We start from the raw sequence: 21,372 nt of genomic DNA, 5'->3' as shown, positions 1-21,372 counted from the left end.
CAGATTAAGTTTTGTGTATAATAATAATCGATACTTACCCTACAATTTAAACCGCTAAACATTAAACAAATGAATTTTAAATATCAATTATATTTTAAACTTATTTTTTAACTAAAGATACAAAACCTAATTAAATTATAACTGGATATATGATACAGTGTAAAAAAATGGAATATGTACAAAATTAAAATTCAAACATCCCAGACCTGAATTTTTATTTAACAACTAGCATATACATTTCTTATAAAATTCTGTCATTGTGGAACTTCATTCATACATATGAACCTCATCTTTTCATTAGTGTACATTTTATTCCGTGATATTTCATAATGGTTACAATGTACCTATCTAAACCTAAATTTACATATCATCTACAAATATTTTTTTGTAAACTTTCACAATTCATCATTTCCTTTAAATTGTAATCAACCATGCAAATTTACAAACATTCAAATATCTGCACTCCTGACAAAAAAAAAATTTAATGTAATTTTATATCACGCTTTTGTGAATGTTTTAAATACCATTCACACTTTGAATCTAACAATAACAGCCATTGTTTCTTTCTATACGTTAAGAACTTAATAAACAAAAAATAAGAATTATATTATATATATATCTATATATATATATTTATATACATGTGTATATGTATATAAATATATATATGAAAATTATCAATCAGCAATTCAGAAGAATTCAATACACACCAATTAAAAGCCAAAGTGTGATGATGGTAATTAAACTACACATAATATGTAATTTTATTTGAAGTCTCTTAATATTAAGGGCTACAACATGTAGCACTGCAAATAACAGTCTGTAGTAGAAACATTCACTGGGAAGGATATTTACTATACATAACGGGCACATTTGGTTGTTGTCCAGGCTGACCACTCCATTGGCCGCCTTGTTGAGGCATCATACAGTATTGTTGGCCTGTTGGGTATTGGTACTGCTGGGGATAAGGATAGCCCTGCATGTAACCACCAGCATAACTTTGTGGATACCAGTATCCTCCATATCCATATGCATAAGGTGGTGCAGCAGGAGATACAGCTGAACCACCAGGAGCCATTGGTCCAGGTTCTCCCATACCGCCATTTTCTTTACCCCAAAAACATTTTACTGTTTGACCATTAATTTCAGTATTGTGAATGGTTTCAATTGCGTGTGTGGCGTTTTCCTTGGTGGCGAATTTAATAAAAGCATAACCCTTGTCTTTAAAGACTCTGATGTCTTGTATAGGACCGAATGTAGAGAATGTTTGTTGCATCAGTTCATCAGTTAGACCACTTGTAAAGCCCCCACAATATACAGTAGTGTTGGTTGGAGAGCTTTGATTATATACTTCATCAAATGTTGGTTGTTTGGCTCGTTGTGCTGGTTTTTCTGTTCTTGGCGGCGGCGGTTTTCTGGTTGACCAGTTTGTACGAATGGACCTAGACCCTAACCATTGCCCATTCATTGTCTGTATTGCAGTTTCAGCTTCTGCTTTTTTGACAAAAGATACAAATGCATACCCCTTAGATTTAAGTGTTTGTGGATCCCTTACTATACGACAATTTGATATTTCCCCAAATGGAGCAAAGGCCTCTCTAAGCGTTTCAGTCTCTATTTCAGGAGATAAATCACCAACAAATATGTGGTGATGATTAGATGTGTCCTGTTTAGGTTGATTACCCGGACTCGTAGCCCAATTCACTTTCATCTCTTTTTCTAAAAACACACGTTTATTCATTGCCGCCAGCGCCGTAGACGCTGACTGGTGATTAATAAATTCAACAAACGCATACGGATCATTTCCCGGCTCTCTTATAATTTTACAACCCTTTACCGGCCCTATTTGCGAAAAAAGCGTGCACAATAGGTCCTCAGAAACTGATGAGTCCAAATTTCCCACATACAATGTTTTTGGATGACTCTCGTCCGAGAAAGTGACGCCGACACTCATCTCGGTGAAAAAAACTTCAGCACACTATATTATTATCTTGATCACACATAAATTTAGTACCGATCTAGCGACAACGCGTCTCGCACATTCACAAACTAGTTGATCAACAAGATAATACACACAAAATAATGACAAAACCTGGCCAACTTTTCTCCTCTTTCTGTCCAGCTGTCATATTGAAAAAACGGTCATCGACCAAAAGTCCCTAGATTCCCCAAACAACCGTCACCATGTCACTAAACCAAAAATTAAGGTTAACTTACAGACAATCACCATAAACAAATTCAAATGAAAACACCAGCACATCAAAACATTACAAATATGCTATAATGTCCGGCGACGAGTCGTTAGAAGCAAGGCAAAATAACGAATTTGAGGCCATACAAGTATGACAATTGTCATAAAAATCTAACGTTTTATTAATTTTATTTTCACATTTTAGTCGATTTACGGAAAAGATTTAAAAGATCTACGAAATAAACCCGCCTGGAATCAATGGACTCCATTAAATCTATCCATCACATTGACTCCTCAAAAAGGAAATTCAGGAACACATGAGATACATGTGAAAATTGATCTGCACATACAATGTTCAAGAAGTTACCCGAATAGGTATGCAAGAGTTTATCACTAAATTTGAACAAGAATAATCGACTAATTTCGAATGAACTCATCTACATGCGTCTCTGTTCATTTCTTGAACTAACATTATATAAAAGAATTACAATATTGTAATGTGACATACATAATAAGGATTTCTTATTACTATTGAAAATGTAACAATTAATAATTTTTAATTTGTTTCAAATTAAATTTACAAATAGTTTTATACTTTTAAGTTATAAATATAAAATTATTGAGATTACAAATGTTGAAATTGCTGTTTAAGCATATAATTAAATTACACATTGGTGTAAGCTTTTGAAGAAAACACAGTTGATAACAACATGTTGCAACATTGATCATTTAACATTTACATTTAACTATTTAAAGTAGAAAATGTCAAATTGGTACAGTAAATTTTAAATTTTCTTGAATATTGTGTCTGTATCAAAAGTAGAATGATTAAGAGAAATGAATGAAATATTTAATTAAAAACTACATTTTGCTACATAACAATTTTAAGTGTACTGTCATTGCCTTTTGAAGTGAATAATTTGAATTTCTTAGATTAAAGAAGTTTAAAAATGTTTTCCATGTTTTATTTTCACTGGTCGTATGGTTAGTATATTAAATTTATTTTACTTTATGTACATAATTTACATAAAAATAAACAACGTTCCATTTCTTGTAACATTTTCAGATTTTGTGTATTTAAACACATTTTATTCGGTTCATTCGTAATTTGTTTGTTGCCTGAAAGAAGGTGTCTCCTTTGTTGATATAATTACAATTTTGGAACCTAGCAATCTGAATCAACAAGTAGTTCAAATATATAGTGGCTGGTTACAGAAATAGCATAATTGTGACAAATATATATTTTTTAACTCTAAACAAAACTGTTAATATTTTGTTGTGTACCCATTTTTCGTTATAACCACCTGTAAGTGGTGAGGCAAAAATTCAATGAAGTATCGGTAATGGTCGTTTGAAACGACTCTCGACAATTAATAACCACAATTCATCAAAATTTTATACATTTTGGTGTTATAATTGAGATTACATGTTGGTCCACATGTTTTTAATTGTATTTAGATCCGGATTTTACGCTGGTCAATCGAAAATCTCAACATTTTTATCTTGCATGCTTCATATCATTATCGTGCATAAAAATCCATGTAATTGGTAAATTATCTTTGGTAAATGGTTCCATTACATCTCATGATGTCTCTATATATTTTTCACTGATAATTTTTTGTAATGATCCAATATCTAGAAGGAAATCCCAAACCAAAACTGTGTTTTTGTAGTGTATATGGAATCTAAACTTATATTACGAGGACGATTCATATTGAACATAGATTGATCACATCAAAGTGCTCTTTGTCAAAATTCTGTAATAATTTACAAACTATTAGTCTTGTTCGAATATTCTGTTAATATCAATGGTTTCTTTACTGAAATATGTACTTGTATATTTTGCTTGATTCAATTAATTCATTTTTTATTTGCCTAGAAGACAAGAATGGATAGCATTTACTGATTTTTCCAATTTGTCTGTCAATAAAACGATTTGTTTTTTATTAGGATATTTTCTTATTGTATTTTCTACTATGTATGTTGTTTCATATTTATTAATAATTATTGTATCATTAATCATTTTTCGGAAGCGTTTTAAATTTTTAACGATGACAGCAATATTTAGACCTTAATGTTTAATGTTAATTTTTATTTTTTTCTTCCTACAATATTTCTTCTCAGTGAAAGTGAATTTATTCAATAAAATAATATAAATATAAAAATGTATTGGTTAATATTGTTTTTTTTTTTAATTTTAATTTATTTTATTAATTTCTTAAGACATTTGGTGTTGTTAGTTATTAGTTTTATTACTGGTTTAAATATTTTTTAGTGTTGATACAATTTAGTTTAATTTATACAGGATATTATATTGTTTATGAAAACTTATTTTAATAATTTTTTTTAATCGCATCAACCACTTAAGGGTTATTAGCGAATATGTATATATAGTTTTACATCATATCTGATTATTTGTTCTATTGTATTACCATTGTTATTCTGATTTTTTAAGTTATTTAAATTATCCATATCAAAAGGTGAGCAGTATATGTCTGCGCATGCGTCGATTGTTTTTGAAAGTTTCGTATTTAGCTAAATCGATATTTACTTTGCGCCATATTCAAAATGTTACGCTTATATTATATATCAGAGGTGGCCAAGCTCCTTGATAATCCGAACCATTTTTCAAAATTTCAAATTTTTCGCGAGCCGCAATTAAATACGTATTTAAAAGGTGTGCAAAAAAGGTATTAAAAAATTTGTTTTACAGTCATTGTATTTGTTGAAAACATATAAATAAAAGTACAAAATATGTCTATTGAATTTAAATATTAAAAATTAAACACATTTATTTGACTTCTCTTGATAATTCTGGAATGAAAAGGGAACCCGGGTTCATTTATCGAGAGGCACAAATAATCCTTCAAAGTGCCACATGTGGCTCGCGAGCCGCAGTTTGGCCACGTCTGTGATATATTATTAAAACATGCTAACGTTTCCTAGTTGAATATATCTACTTAAATTATTTAAGCGTGCCGGAAATAGGATTAAAAAACAGCAAAGGTCTGTCAAACGCTCTCGTTGAGCAGTTACAGAAAGAACTAGAAAATGAAGCTTTCAACCTACGGGGCGAAGAAATGATATTTCAACTGGCCCAATATGTTGAACAATTTCTACACAAACACAACAAACCCAGCTCGAAAAGTTTTTATGATGAAATGCTTAAGAGGCAAAAGGAAAAGGAGGAGAAAGAGTTGGAGGCAAAAGCGAGAGAACAAAACCGACAAGTAACTAGTTAAATATTTTAAAACAATTCACATCATTGTTTTGTTATTATAGAGACAGGTTATGATCGAGGAGGTGCAAAAAAGGCAAGAAATTTTAAAAACCGAATCGAAATTATGGAAAGAAAATCGATATTTTTCGGAGAATTCCACCGACGAAGAATTTGATACTAACCGGCGGCCATCCTTCAAGTCAGGCATTATTATTAGGTTTTTGTTTACTTGGCTAATTCCGTATATTACAGGAGAAGTTCCTATTCTGAGAATTGTGAAAACCCTGCATGTGTTCATTCGCAAACGTTAAAAATTGATTTTGGAGGCCGTGAAATTCAACGAGGGCGATGTCTAAGTAAATACTGAATTTGTCTCTTCTCAATTACCATTAATTTGCACAAACATTTTAGAACACTCCTCCTCAAATCTTGTTGTCTTTGGCGGCATGGACGTAGATTCGGGAGAAATTGTTCAAATCAGCGAATGGACAATAAATGTAAGAGGCGAGAACGAGATTCCCGTAATTCAGCGTCAACTCTCCAGCATCGAACAGGAGTTCAATCATTTGATGAAATTAAGACACTCAAACATTGCACAATATCAAAACATTAAGCATGAACTCGCGAAAACGAAGGATAAATTTGTATTGTATGCAGTTCACGAATTTATTATGGGTAATTGGTGTGTTTGGTTTGTTGAATGTACAAATGTGAATTATTTGTTTAAGGTGCAAATTGTAATACTTTATTCGTAAGTCGAAATATTAAGGTTGATATAGATTTGGTGAAGTATATTGCAAAAGGAGTACTTGCAGCACTTGATTACTTACATAGGAATAATGTCGTATACAAAAATTTATCTGATACTTGTGTGTATTTAAGCAACAAAGGTGAGTAGAGTTGGCCCTTTACGGTTTCATTTTGTTATTTATTGAGTCATTTAATAGGTGTGATTGTCTCAAAATATAGCATTCACAGAAGAATATCCGATTTAATACAACAATCTCATATGAACTATGGAAAAAAGACTGATATTTATAATTTTGGTGTATTTCTAATATCACTGATTTTGGGATGTGCAGTTGAAACCAACGAGGTGGACATACCCACCAGCATCCCCTCAGATTTGTACGACTTTTTGCACAGGTAGACCAGAATTTTTGAAAATTTTCACTCGTCCTTTAACATTATTCGTTCTTTAAGATGTCTTTCAAAAGAAGAAAAGGAAAGATATACAACCACCCAGTTGTTGAACCATCCATTTTTTCGTAAACCTTCAGTTCATTTTCCACCTAATAATAATTTGGAAGAGGTGGCACAAGAGGATAGTTTACCAATGGGTCAGGATTCGGCTCAACCTCCGTCAAACTCGCAGAGTCGAATAATTAATGAATTTGAATTTTTGCATCATTTGGGAAAGGGTGCGTTTGGTGACGTAATTAAAGTAAGTTTTATATGGGTGTTTTGAAATGAATATATGGGAAAATTTTGTAGGTACAAAATAAATTGGACGGTCGCTATTACGCAATCAAACGAATAAAACTCAATCCCAAAAATAGGCAGTTGAACAAAAAAATTGTCAGGGAAGTTAAACTTCTCTCCAGGTTAAATCACGAAAATGTAGTAAGATACTACAACTCGTGGATTGAGACTTCAACAATAAAAAATGAAGATACTGACTCTTCTATGACGACCCCGTCTGATTTTGATGCAAATGTTCCTCGAGTGGTTAAAAAAGACGAGGTATTATATAGCCATAATTAATATTGGTAACATAAACTTACATGTAACGATTTCAGTTCACACTTAGTGATAACATAGAAGATTTGGCACCTCCGCCAAAAAATGTTGAAGTGTCTGTTACATACGATAGCAAATCTCAACGGGTATTTGATTCATCCGATGAGGAATCTACTGACGATGATGGAGGATGGCCTGCGTAAGTTTTGTTAATTAGTACATTTCTCTAATAATAATCGTTTAGATTTTCGGATTCGGATGGTATTGAATTCGAACACAATTCATCGGAATCGGTCTCGAAAGCACTATCTAATTCATCAGAAAATTCGGAAAAAGAAAGCAGTCAAGAGAATAATGTAACACTGTCACAATTTATGTATATACAAATGGAGTTTTGTGAGAAGAGTACTTTAAGAAGTGCCATTGACAATAACCTTTACTTAGATGAAGATAGATTGTGGCGACTTTTTCGAGAAATCGTTGAAGGTGAAATTCGTAGTTAAATTAAATGGTTCAACTTTATTCAACATTAACTATTACAGGTTTAGTTCATATTCACCAACAGGGTATGATCCACAGGGATTTGAAGCCGGTCAATATTTTCCTGGATTCTGGGGACCACGTGAAAATTGGAGACTTTGGACTTGCCACTACAGAATTCAAAGCAAAGCAAAACGAGTATAATTCAAATAAAAGTCCAATTGAAAGTGAGAAAGAAAACGCGGTTGATGAAAGTAAAACCGGAGCGATAGGGACCGCTTTGTATGTCGCACCAGAAATCAGTCAAGCTTCTAAAGCTTTTTACAATCAAAAGGTGGACATTTATAGTTTAGGTGTGATTTTATTCGAAATGTGCTACAAACCTCTCGTTACTGCAATGGAGAGGATCAAAGTCCTTACTGGATTACGATTAAAGGAGATTCTCATGCCTGAGGATTTCACCAATAGAAAGAATGAGAAACAACAAAATCTTATAAGGTAAATGGATCAAAACGGCAGCTGTAGTATTAATTATCTAATGATTATTGTTTAGATTATTGTTGACGCACGATTTCTCAATGAGACCAACCTCTCTAGAGTTGCTTCAGTCGGAATACATTCCGCCACCAGTTCTAGAAGAACGAGAACTACAAGAACTCATCAGGCATACTCTTAGTAATCCACATTTGAAAGGTTATAGGTATTTGATAGAATCGTGCATCCGTCAGTCGGTGGCGCCTGTACAGGATATAACCTATGACAGAGATCCATTATCCTTTCATACGATGAAGCCATTACAGATCTACGACTATGTACGACAGTGTACTGTACAGGTGAGTTCTGTCACAAAGACACGTTTATGAAAATTTGCAAATAGTTGATTGAAGCTATATATCGAAAATCGCACGTAAAATCTTGCCTTGTTTCTCTGTTACATGTTATATTTTCTAAAAAATCCGCTTTTTATTTAACCCTTTCTTACAGATTTTTAAAAAACACGGAGGCCAAAACTTGGCTACTCCGTTGTTAATGCCAAAAAGCAAATATTATGAAAATGTTGATGTTTGTGTTAAATTGATGACGAACTCTGGAAACTGTGTATCTTTACCCCATGATCTCAGGTACATAATATCAATACTTATGTATTTGTAGTCGTTACAATAATAGTCGGTTTATAGAGTACCTTTCGCAAGGTATATTGCCTGGAATAGTATTCAACAATTTAGAAGATACTCTGTTGAAAGAGTATATAGAGAGAGAAAAGTCTTTGGATTTCATCCAAGGGAATTATACGAATGTGCCTTTGACATTGTCAGTCCAACACCAGGTAAGAAACATAATTTCTTAACAATTTTGTACACTATCTTTTGAATAATTAGAAATTTAAATTATTTCACTTAGACAAATTATTTGATGGTAAATACAGTCACACTTCGATAACTCGAACCATAATTTGCCAGAAAAAAAATCGAGTTATAAACCAAAAACGACATAATTTTCACCCTGGGCTGAACCAATTTGCTTCGAGTTATCAAAAAGTGCTGTTATGAAAGTTCGACTAAATTAAACACTACATTTAATTTTGTAGACACATTTAATACTGACTTTATAACTTTGAAGTTTGTTATTGAACTACACCGGATGTCTTTTGAAGTTGATAATATGAATTCCTTAGATTAAATAAATTTAAAAATATTGTTTTATTATGGCCAGTAGTATTATTCCAATATTGCAATATCATGCCATTAGCATTCTGATTTTTCAAATAATTAATTCTAATTATCTCCTTCAAAAGCTTCGTATACTGTAGTTACTACTTTTTGCGAATTTAGGTATCATTATCAACAGTTTATTTACATTAATTAATTATACAATAGGCCAATAAAATATATATTATTTTACTTACTATAAAACTATTAGAACGTAAGTTAAGATTTTGATCATTATTAAAATCTTATCCATATTATATTGATAATCAAAAAATTTAACAACGCATAAAAAATAAATGCATATATTCTGCAGGTAACTTAATGTCAGATGCCGAGATTTTATATGTAGTTTATGAAATAATCAACGAATTTCCCAATTTAAAAAAGAATTCATTTTCAATTCGTCTCAACCACACTAGTCTATTAAAAGCTATTTTACTCCATTGCGGCATAAAACAGCAGAAACACGAAGAAGTCTACCACTTGATATCGGATATTAAGGTAATGTAAACGTATGTTTTTAAGTAATTAAAAACTGTAATAATAATTTAGGAGGGCAAAGTGCCCAGGAGCCAAATGCAGACCTACCTTATAAGTTTGGGCTTGTCAGACAATTTTATACATAGCGTAACGAATTTAATCAGTCAGGACGTAGAAATTTCCAAACTAACCAATCAATTTCAAATGATACTAAAGAAAAAATCGGGCGAGGCCAGTGAATTGGCCAAACAGGCGGTACAAGATTTGAAACAAATAGCTCAAAATGCTGAAGCTTTTGGTATAAAAGTACGTACAGATTTAGTCACAAATTAAAAAATTAAAATCACTATACGTTGTTAATTTTTAGTTTGAAATAAAAGTTAGTCCAAGTCTGGTATATAACATTAATCAGTTCTCTGGTATGATTTGCCAGTTTGTGTGCGAGTTGAAGAAGAAACACAAGCATAACTCTATGGAAGTGGTGGCTGCAGGCGGCAGATATGATGCCATGATCGCCAACTATCGGAATATTATGCTTCAGGCAAATATGCTTAGTAAGGACATAAAACAATCGGCTGTGGGTAAGTTTTGATTATGACTTTTAGTTATTTTATAATTAATATCACATTGTATTAGGTGTTTCACTGTCGTTGGACAAGTTAGTACAAGCTATGCAAAGAGATTCGGAGTTCAATATGCCTGATAATTTAGATGTTGCCGTATGTTCAATTGGAAGTAAATCAATGCTGAAGGAAAAAGCCAAGGTACTACACAGAACATTCACAATTCTAATGTATATCTTGTCTATAAATATTGAAATTTTCACATTATGTACTAAAATAATTGATGGTGATTATGTAGTGTTAAAATTATTTTCACAACAGTTCATATTTTAAATTTTAGATTTTAAAAAGTTTGTGGAGTGCAGGAATTCGCTGTGTTTTAATCGAGTCTACTAGTTTAGAAGAGATACATGAACAAGTGAATGAACTGAAAATTCCCCATATAGTTATTTTACGTGATAACGAACAAGGTACAGTAAGACTTCAAAGTTGGGAACGTGACAGGTAAATTTTTAATACCATCTAGTTACAATAGAAATTAACCTGTTGTTGTAGATTTCAGGAATCCTACATTGCGACAAGTAAACTTGTACCAGAGCTACAAAGAACTCTAAAAACGTGGCAGGATAAAAATAACGATGTTCAAAGCTTCAATATCGCTAGATCTGACAGTAAATCTCATAATGACTCATTTCAAGAAACTGCACCTAACGTAGACATATTGTTTGTTACTGAAGAAAAATTGTCTTCAAACTCACGGAAGAGATACGATAATCAAGTATATAATACAATATAATGTGGGACAATTTTACTGATTATTTTCATTTTAGGTAAGATCCCACTTGGAAAGTCTTTTCAAGAAACTATCGGGATATGTGATCGTCTTGGCAGTAAGCTTGGAAACAAATGTCATACGGACGCTCTCCTCATATTTGGAGTTTGACAGTGAATCTCGTTTCCAAAAGTCCGTGGGAAATGTGATTGAAAAGTAAGTTAAATAATCTATTTACTATTCATTATACTTACTTTATCTTTTTAGGCATCAGAGGCATAAACGTTATTTGAACGACATTTGTGACGAGATATGGGAGTACAGTTCTAAAAGGACCAACCCCATCATAGTGTTATTTAGCATAACTGACTATTTTTATAAAGTGATTATTTAATAAAAACTCTTACAACTGCTTACAATAAATTGTACTTTATTATTAATTACTAAACTTAAAGGAAAGGTTTGGTGCACATCTACACTTGTCACACGTTAAAATGTTCTAATTTTCGGGATCAGTAGCCATAGCCCCCTCCATATGATCCCCACTGGTTATAATTTCCATATCCCCCTTGCGGATACTGCCAGTTTTGGTACTGATACTGGTCGCTCTGTCCGTACTGACCGTAGTTGTACTGTCCTTGCTGGTTGCCAGAGTACTGATAAGGTGGTTGACTAGAAGATGTTCCATAACTGTATCCTCCATAAGAACCGGACTGGGATGACGTCTGAGCAGAAACTTTATCCTTTTTGTTAGAAACCATTTCCATACTGAAAAACAATCAATTATTAAGCTGAAAACAGAAATAACTATGTTTACAAACCTTTTAGATTCCTTTTTCTTAGGGTTATCTTTGCTGGCTTTAATAAGCCTCTGGTACTGATCATAAGCGTTTTGTACAGACTGAATGTCACTACCAAAATCCTCCAAAAATTCCAATTTTCTCTGAGCAAAAAGAACTTTTTGATCAGCATCTGTATTTTCTTTGTCTAAGAAAGCATCAATTAATTCCAAAACTTCGGTTTCAGTCACGTTTTCTTTTTGTAAAGTCAAATCAATCAGTTGCAAGTATAGTCTGGGATTGTTTGGATCCTTGGCGACAGCCGCTTTCAATGTTTCTTGAGCCTTTGAAACATCCTTTAGAACTCTCAAACAAAACCGTGAATATTTTATTGAAATGTTGCTGGAAATCATCTTATTCTTTGACGAGGTAATGTAATGTTCAAACAACTGTATACACTTCTCGTGGTCAGACCTTCGCCGCTCTAAATTGATTCGACGATACGCTACTTGGAGGACATTTGGAACAGACTTCTCTAGATTTACAAGAATCTCCGCCGCCCTGTTGAAGTTGCCCACCCCCTCTTCGAACATCGCCCATTTTAAATGCAAATTGGGTTTTTTAAGGTGGTGTATAGTACAGGCGCGTTCATACACATCTCGAATTTTAGGCTGGAGCTCAGTATCCTTTAGTCCTTCCAAGTAATGCACAAACTATAAACAAATTGATAGGTTATTGTTAATGACGAAGTATTTGTTATTTACCTTTAACCAAAACTCCTCATATAGTGCGCAAGCAATTAAACAACGCTCGAACAGTACTATAGCCCTTGGTCTATCGCCTTGTTCAATTTCAAAGTCTAAATAATCTTGCCAGTTCTTCAGTTGGCATCGCTCCAAGGGTTTCACGTGAAAGTACGGACGTTTAATCTGTAATTATACAAAATAAAGATTTCAAAACGAACTCACAATTAATCAAATCTAGTTGTATTCCATAAATAGGTAATCAGATGGCCCTTGCGGCGTCCGCAATAAAATTCGGAGTCATTCTATATACACACAAAATGACCTTTAGCAAAATCATCATTTGTAACATAAATTATCAATTTTTAATTGATCAAAAGCAATACATACCCCTTCTTCGAAATTCCATCGAGCTGTTACAGCGTTAACGGTGTTTTTGTGAATTTTTCGACGAATGGAAACAATCCTATCTCTAATTGCTTTGGTCTCCTCATCGGTACTGACCAGTTTAGTGGGATCTTCGTCACCGGGCGGAGCGTCCGACTCCACACTAGGTTCGGGTTGGTCATGTTTAATAATGTGACGCACTTCTTTACGCAGTGCAAGGAACTCGTCGATCTCAATCACCTTATTCGGAGGATTGTTTGCGATGTGCTCTTGGAAACTGAAAATTATATTCACATGATACGATGTATGTGCAGTGCGATTTTCGTTTTATCCTTTTAAATATCGTTTACATCCACTTAACACATGAAAAATATAGCTACCCGTTTACGTTCACTTATAGCAGCGTGTTCGAAAGCGTGGAGTAACATTGACATAACCTTACATTTCAACAAGATACGCGCGACTGCACAAACAATATTCATTTGGCGTTGTTTAATGTTGATAATTAAAAAGAAATCAAGACGAACGCTTTGAGGTTACCGTTTATATTGTGATTTGTCACTGAGGAGGGATGAAGAGGAAGACAGTACTATATAATTTTACAAGTTATTTTTTTCCTTAGTAAACAAATATTATCAATTCAAATATTATTAATACTATTTTTTTACTGCAAAAGCAGTAAAAATAAAGGATCAGTAATCTTTGCAGCTCTAGACAGATGCTATTTTAATTTTGGGAATTTAAACACGTTTTATTTCATTTATTCTTAATTTATCAGTTGTTTGGTGACTTAAAATATACTCTAGTGAATAATAATGTAGACTTAATTACAACTCGAGTTAACATAGTCTAGAACATAGACTTAATCAAATTTTAATTATGATAAGAAATTAGCCTTTTCAAGTCGCATGTTAAAACGTATATTTTTATTTAACTGGTTCGATTACATTATAAATTATATCCAACTTTCACTAAAAGAAAAGCAATTTCACAACTTGTAAAAATAACAGACAAACTGATCAAGAGATAAAATAAAAGTCGTCAGAGAAATAGCACAAAATTTAAAATCAAACATTTTGTAAGATATGTCATAAAAAGTTATAATTCAAATTTTGTTCAGTCAATATAAAAAATATATTTCAATATTCTATGCTTTTTACGTTTTTTTTTTTTTTTTGTTATACACCTTATAAACGTCGGAGATATTACTTCAAACGCATATTAATCTGAATTAGTTGGGCAAACAAATAGCATATTCAAATGTATTCTTAATAGGAATTATATTTTATTGAATAAAGTCAAGAAAGAAACACTACTCTACAGAAACGAGGAAAATAATAATTAACATGAAACATGGTCTAAAATATTGCTGAAATCACTAAAAACTTGATGCTATCGAAAAATGGTTTACAACTCTTGTTAACAAATATGAAACACCAGACTTAATTGCAAATAGAATAAGAAAATATCCTAAAAAACAACTTTTCTTGACAGACTAATTGGAAAAATCAATAGAAGACATTCTTTTTTGTCTTCTAGGTAAATAAAAACTGAATTAATTTGGTCATACAATATCAGTGTATCTAGTATAAGAGTCAGGCGTTGACTGAATGAATAAAATATATAATAATATAATATATTTCAGTAAAAAAACCTTTGACATTAAAAAATAATATTCGAACAAAGCTAAAAGTTTGCACAAAAATTTATTAATTATCCTCCAAAAGTGTACTTTGAAGTGATGATCTATGTTCAACAGAACAAGAAAATGTAAAAAATTTATATATCGTTCTTCTAATGAAAGTTTGAACCTCAGATACATTACAAAACCTTTGAAACAAGGTGGAGGAAGTTTTGGTTTGGGTTCTTTTCCTTGAAATGGTATTGGACCATAAAATGAACCGTTTCGTATAGACATCATGAAAGATGTAACGGAACAATTTGCCAACAATAATTCACTAATTACATGGATGCATGATAAAAGTTGGTTAAAAGACAAAAATGTTGAGATTCTCGATTGGCCAGCAAGTACAACTGAAAATTTGTGGATCGACACGTAATTTCAAGTAAAACACCAAAAAACATTTAAATTAGAATTGTGGTTTTTAATTGAAGAGTCGTGAAATATAATTTGAAACGACCATTTCCGGTATTCCAATGAATCATTGTCTCACCGTTTACAGAAGATTACAACGAAATATTAACAAATACATATTTTTCAAAAGTGACCAGCCACATTTCCCATTTATTTTGTTTAAGATTTATTTTAAGCAAAAATTATTAAGTAATTTTTACCTGTCAAAGTGTGAAGTGTACCCTTGGGTAGGTGTTGCCAACAATCGGTCGTAGATAGCCGTAACCTTCTGTAGTCTACGGCCCTCCAACTCCCATTTGATATACGAATCCCATAGCCGGTCCGATCGGAATTCCAATCCGCACGCGACCAACGCCCGCTCGAACTGTGATCGAATATAGTCCTCGTCGTCCGGCTTCGTTGATTTTACGTAGGTTAGGTAGTGGATCCAGAGATCGACAGACAGTGGTATGGACTTCAGGCCTCGCTCGAATACCTTTGTTACATATGAAAAATTAGAGATCACGACTGATACAGTTACACAGTGAATGTGCACTTTCCATTGGACTCGCCCGATTTCGAAGGCTTGAACAATGATAAAAAATGCACACTAACTGGCGGTCACTGGCCTGAAAGGAAAATTTATTAGGGTTGTTCTGATATAAATGAATGTATGGCAAATTATATTTCAAAAAAAACCTATTGTATCACGAGGAATTATTATATCCTTACATTTCGGGTTGCGATTTGAAAAATCCAGCGACGCTGGCCTTGCTGTTCATAGCACACATCGTGTTGGAGATACTCTTTGGATGATTATTACATTCCACTAGGGTATAAGTATTGCATTCATCATACAATTAATATACAACTTAAGTTATAAAACTAACATAATGTAAATTTACAATATCTGTATTACACGTATAATAATATAATTCACTAGTATATAAATGGTAAATTTTAGCGGGCACCGGCACGCCGAGCTGTGGGGATTGCAAAATAATTACGTGAGTGTATAAAGCATTATATTACACATCAATTTCTGACCTACCTCTTCACATTTCTTTTTGTTGCCCTTTCGCTTCTCGTAGTCCGCATATTTCCTCCAGTAGCCGTAACAGTAAGGATAATGAGAAAGAAAAGCATCGTAAGCTTCTCTTGCAGCTTCCATATCATTCTTGAATAAAAAATAACTTTCATTACATTTATGTTTAGAGAAAACATATATTATCTTTTTGAATGTTTTCCTTTTATGTTCACAGGCTATTCTTATATTTACAATAGCCAAAATTTTATAGAAACCACCTAAATTTTATTTATTGTGTCATTACATTTAAGTATGTTTAAGTAGTTATGCTAAATTTTAATTGTGTATTTTATTGGCACATTTAATTTCATATCATTAGATAAGAATACTAAAAATTAAGTAAAACACGTACAGAAACAATAGAAAACACATGATAATTCCAAATTTAATAGGATAATCAACTGTGAAATGAACAATTGAAAGGCATTATATTCTCTAATTTAATCCACATCTGGATAGATTAATTATTTTCTTATAAATAGTATTGTTGCCTTATTTTTGACATCCAAATATAAGCATTAAATTTTCAATTCAACTTTGTGAACTGTGAACTCCAGTGATACGTTAAAAATACATATCTTCAGAGTATATACATTTTTTGTCCCTTTACATGCAATAAATTAGATTGGACCACTTTATGGTATTAAGACCTTATTTTTCTTTTAATATGATGGATTAAGATTCTGTAGACAAAAAAAGCATATCATTCTACAGATATAGTAAAACAATTCGGCTGATCCTTTTCAGAAATTTTTAAAGTTGTTAACCAATATACCATTTAATGATTTCATAATTCACCTTGGTAAAGTTGTGGTTTTACTAAATCTTCTTGTTGAATTATCATTCATTTGAACTACCTTCTCTAGGTATATCCATTATTAAGCCCATTTTTGATCAAATCCTTCATGAATTCATTCGTTTTATATCTTAGGTAAATTACTAAACAATTTGAACCAAGAAATAATTAACTTACAAAAAAGTACCATTTCTATACTTATATTTGATGAAATAGCTAATATGCAAAGAAGAACGTCATTATATTGTTGTTGTGATAAATACGTTGAGATTAGATTGCTCATAATACCCTGAACTAAAAATAAGCGAACTAAGCTCTTCAAAATTAGGTAATACTATAAAAGGTGCTTAATTCAATAACTTGGAAAAATCTTCCTACAGAATTATCAAATTTTAAACACAGTTTCATAGTATCTACATGTGTAATTAATTAATTACATTAATTTAATGCATTTCTAACATTGAAAACACGAATTTTTAGTTTACAAACAGCGAAACTCACGTACTGCCAAAATTCAAATTTAGTCCGCTTAATAACGTTCGCCGTTTTGATAAAGCTATTTGAGAATATACAAAAACCGTCCTTATAATACTACGGCACAAATTTTGTACACCTACGTCGTATTATAAATATAGTGTGTTTGGCAAAAATGTCTTTGATTTTTTTTCTCTGTATAAACTGGCTGAAAATATATATATATAAAATAATTTATTGATTGCGCGTTTGAATAGCAATGTCATGCAAAATTATCAAAGAAAATTAAAACTCAAGTGCACAATTACATACTGCTTTACACTTACCTCTTGGTCTACATACTGCAGAAGATAAGTCCAGCCAGTGAAGTCAGTAGGATCATCATTGACCGCTTTCCAATACTTGTCCAATTCAGGCAGCTTCTTGGGCTTGGGTGGTTTCTCTTCTTTTTCTTTCTCGGGGGACGGTTCTACCGCCGGCTTCTTAGACGGAGCTTCATTCTCAGATGTGGGCGAACCCGGATCGTAATCTCCTTCCTCCAGTTTCCGTTTCATGCCCTCCTTTTTCGTTGACGACGATGGCAGTTCGTCCTCCGAAACGACCTGAAATTTATTCAGTTTAACCGTTTGTATCGTTTAAGATAAAGTCTCCACGTACTTCGGTGTCGGCAGGCAATTCAGCTCGCTTGGGACCAGGCAATTCCTCATCTGAAACCTCCTCCGTTTCAGGAACCTTTGCTACCGGTACACCCGGTAATTCGTCTTCGGAAATGTTTTCCGCGTCTGGATCCCCGTTCTGACACAAAAAATGTCAATAACAAATTGTTCTTTGTTATTTTTTTCTCATTCATAGACAACACCAATAGATGAGAAAGACAGCCAAACCTAAGAAACCGCACCTATTATATATACCATACCGCTACATATCTATTCATTTAAAAGAATAAACACTTTGTAGCGTTAAGGGGTTACATAAGATTTCCACATTACTAGGAACCTTGAAGAGAAATGTTAACATATAATGTGCGTAGAAGTATGTAACTCCATAACTCACATTCGAAATATTTATCTATTGGTGTTATCTATTTTTCAAATTCTTACCTGTTTAGCACCCTCTTCTGCCATATCAGCATCGCTAAGACTTTCAAGACCATTGCCCTTTTCACTGTCGCTTTCATCACTTTCTTTAGATGACTTTGAACCATCCTTATCAGAGTTTGTTTCCATATCAGAATCGTTATCTTTATCACTAGTTTTACGTTTTTTTGCATTGACTTTATTACTTGATTCTATTGTAACGTCATTTTCATTATTTACATTAGTAACATTAGCATTTTTTGTTGTCGAGTCGTCCCCAACTTCATCATATATGTCTCTAATTTGATCCCCCATTTGCTCAGCCAAATTTTCATCTAAATATTCTGTTGAAGTTACATTTTCCTCACTATCTGTCTCATTAGTACCCCCATCTTTGGATGTTTCTGCATCAACCTCCATTTGATACATTTCATCACCAAAAACATCCAAAAATGGCTCAGACTCATTTCCATCATCACCCTAGAAAATGTTAAATGTTACCATATTACAAAACTCATATATGAATTCTGATTAATTGACCATTACCGAGTCCATGCTAGATGATACAGATGAAAACAATGTTTTAATTTGAACACCCCCGTATATTTCAATATTTCTCAGAGTTAAAAAATTATGTGAGGGAATGAAACAAGAATGTCTTAATAAACCAGCCAAACTTTAAAATGTATACACTCAGAAATTACGGTGATATGAATAAATCATTGGTCTCTGTTCTTTGTGTTATATCAGTTTACACAAAATACTCGTTCTATTTAAGTAATATTTTAACCAAGGCTGAACTTGACATTAAATTAATATAATTCCATTGAAACCAGCAGGTTGGTAAGATAAAAATACGTTGCCCCCGTGTCCTTACAACGAACACTGACGGAAACAGACATTCAAAATGTAAACATATAGAAATTTTTATAAAATACTATATTTATTCAACAATTATATCGTATAACTGATTAATTAAGGTATTTATCATATATTTAGAGATTTAGACGAGTGAGCATGTAAATAAACTGTCCTATCTGTGAATATGTTCAGCCAGGGATTAAAAATTTTATCTCGTTCCAGACTGCATAAATGTCAACCCACAGTAACTACTACCAAAGTTTAATGTGTAAAATGAAACCGTTGTAACGAATGTAGCATATACATGTTACAATACCGCTTAACTAAGATTGAAAAAATGGATAACTTGACTACTGAAAATATAATAACGTAAGAAATATTAAACTAAGTCTCCCCAATTAAATATATAACATTCTATATAATATAGAATACCGGATCTTTAAAAAAAAGACAATACATAAAATATTACAAATAAAATTATGCGCAACTCAAACATCTAAATAAATATTATGTTTAAGCTATTAATAAGATAGTGGAATTTTTTTTAATATAATTTACGTGATTTTAACGATGGACGATAAAACCTCTTTTAATAATTGTTCAAAAAATTTGGACGAAAACTACAATTATATAAACCATCTTAAAACTACCAAAATGCTTTTTTACAACAGAGAAATAAAATTTAATAAAATATAAATAGATATATTTGGCGTTTTTAAACTTAATTTAGAGGGGGTTAATATAAACAGCCATTTTAGATATGATCATTTGAAGCATCAACACTCAGAACTTTAATGAGTTAAAGACCGACTATTGTGTAACATGCATAAAGGATAAAGCAAACAAGCACACGTCAATTATGACAAAACTTACGCACATATAAATAAAAACATTATTATTGATTGCTACTTGCAATTTTTAGAAGCATTATGACTTGTTGAAGAAACTTTATCTTAAATATACTATTTTTTCATTACCAACTTTTTAAGGAAAGAAAGGAACAGAGACATGCATAGTAACAGTAAAAACTGAACATACAAAACATAAATGACATCCTTTCAAAAAATTTTATTGCAGTTTTATAAAACAGAATGTTGTGATATATGAAAACTAATTTAAATACACTTTTAATATTACAACTTACATTAGATACTTTTGCTTCTGATTCGTGATGGTGGTTTTCAGTTTCAGTGGCAGCAGTGGCATTTTTCAGTTCTTGCTCTTTTTGTAAGTTAGCTGTGATTTTATTCATTTCTTCTTCAAGTGTATGCTTTAGAGCATCAATGTTTGGCTCATCTCTCTGCTGCCTAATTCCCTCTGGCACTTGTGAATCTTCCTCATCAGAGACTTCAACTTCCATTAATACAACTTTCTTCCTTGTTTTCCGAGTAGTCGGTGCCTTAGCCTGCTTAGCGGGTGATTTAACAACTTTGCCGGAACGTGTTATTCTCACTAAAAGTCGAGATGCATTATTATTCTCACAAATAACAGATAAAAACTGACATACCGTTAGTGACAACATCTTCGTCAGACATTTTAAAATTGCTTAAATACCAACTACACACGATATAATTGAAATGTTATATTTTATAACGTCAAAACATAGATGTTTGATAAATACTGGAATATTTATAAAAACACTTCTCGAAGGGACGCAAGCAAAAATGGTGACGGTTATTTCAATGTCCTCGGACCAGGTGGCGACCGAGTCGTCGAAATTCCCGCCTATTTTTAAAAATTATATATTACAATTGGAAAATTATCATTTGTTAATAGTAAAAAAAGATCAATTATATAATTTATGCCTCTAAAATTAATTAAACTAATATCGAAATTATTGTATTACGGAAACGCATCATAAAGTTTAATACTTGATTGGTAATAAAAAAATTGATAGTGAATCAAAATGTTTTAGTAACAAACTTTTGTTTATTTTAATA

At 32.3% G+C, this 21,372-nt stretch overlaps 3 protein-coding genes across 3 annotated transcripts; 1 reads left to right on the top strand and 2 right to left on the bottom strand.

The window, feature by feature from the left end:
- Positions 1-198: 198 nt before the first annotated feature.
- On the bottom strand, positions 199-2,114 carry LOC109597368 (nucleolysin TIAR). Its single transcript, XM_020013028.2, has one exon. The coding sequence runs from the start codon at positions 1,952-1,954 to the stop codon at positions 836-838; it is 1,119 nt and encodes a 372-aa protein (XP_019868587.1). The 5' UTR covers positions 1,955-2,114; the 3' UTR covers positions 199-835.
- A 54-nt stretch (positions 2,115-2,168) lies between these two features.
- On the top strand, positions 2,169-11,578 carry LOC109597365 (eIF-2-alpha kinase GCN2). The gene is made up of 24 exons (XM_049961862.1): positions 2,169-2,340; positions 2,397-2,566; positions 5,166-5,421; positions 5,474-5,610; positions 5,664-5,767; positions 5,823-6,086; positions 6,140-6,301; positions 6,359-6,557; positions 6,615-6,855; positions 6,906-7,154; positions 7,211-7,350; positions 7,396-7,637; positions 7,694-8,129; positions 8,185-8,464; positions 8,616-8,752; positions 8,810-8,958; positions 9,654-9,841; positions 9,893-10,126; positions 10,188-10,401; positions 10,457-10,584; positions 10,724-10,887; positions 10,939-11,161; positions 11,214-11,371; positions 11,423-11,578. Exons 1-24 carry the CDS (start codon positions 2,284-2,286, stop codon positions 11,547-11,549), a joined length of 4,659 nt encoding a protein of 1,552 aa, XP_049817819.1. The 5' UTR covers positions 2,169-2,283; the 3' UTR covers positions 11,550-11,578.
- On the bottom strand, positions 11,564-21,112 carry LOC109597367 (pre-mRNA-processing factor 39). Its single transcript, XM_020013027.2, has 11 exons — positions 20,940-21,112; positions 20,577-20,884; positions 18,596-19,051; positions 18,153-18,290; positions 17,822-18,097; positions 16,190-16,315; positions 15,360-15,634; positions 13,068-13,341; positions 12,699-12,863; positions 11,977-12,647; positions 11,564-11,923 (listed from the first exon to the last, which is right to left on the bottom strand). Exons 1-11 carry the CDS (start codon positions 20,965-20,967, stop codon positions 11,668-11,670), a joined length of 2,973 nt encoding a protein of 990 aa, XP_019868586.2. The 5' UTR covers positions 20,968-21,112; the 3' UTR covers positions 11,564-11,667.
- Between the last annotated feature and the right edge of the window lie 260 nt (positions 21,113-21,372).

The sequence above is a fragment of the Aethina tumida genome, chromosome 1 (genome assembly GCF_024364675.1).
Source record: "Aethina tumida isolate Nest 87 chromosome 1, icAetTumi1.1, whole genome shotgun sequence".
NCBI classification, from domain to species: Eukaryota; Metazoa; Arthropoda; class Insecta; order Coleoptera; family Nitidulidae; genus Aethina; species Aethina tumida.
This window is presented reverse-complemented; position numbering and strand designations above follow the sequence as displayed.

Bases quoted from the DNA above. Each gene is read 5' to 3' on its own strand.
- LOC109597365 (XM_049961862.1), top strand. From the start codon at position 2,284: ATGTCCGGCGACGAGTCGTTAGAAGCAAGGCAAAATAACGAATTTGAG. The intron at 5,422-5,473 runs GTAACTAGTTAA...TTGTTATTATAG, and splicing joins CGAGAGAACAAAACCGACAA to AGACAGGTTATGATCGAGGA. The intron at 10,127-10,187 runs GTACGTACAGAT...GTTAATTTTTAG, and splicing joins CTGAAGCTTTTGGTATAAAA to TTTGAAATAAAAGTTAGTCC.
- LOC109597367 (XM_020013027.2), bottom strand. From the start codon at position 20,967: ATGTCTGACGAAGATGTTGTCACTAACG. The intron at 18,291-18,595 runs GTAAGAATTTGA...TTTTTGTGTCAG, and splicing joins CAGAAGAGGGTGCTAAACAG to AACGGGGATCCAGACGCGGA. The intron at 12,648-12,698 runs GTAAATAACAAA...ATTTGTTTATAG, and splicing joins ATGAGGAGTTTTGGTTAAAG to TTTGTGCATTACTTGGAAGG.
- LOC109597368 (XM_020013028.2), bottom strand. From the start codon at position 1,954: ATGAGTGTCGGCGTCACTTTCTCGGACGAGAGTCATCCAAAAACATTG.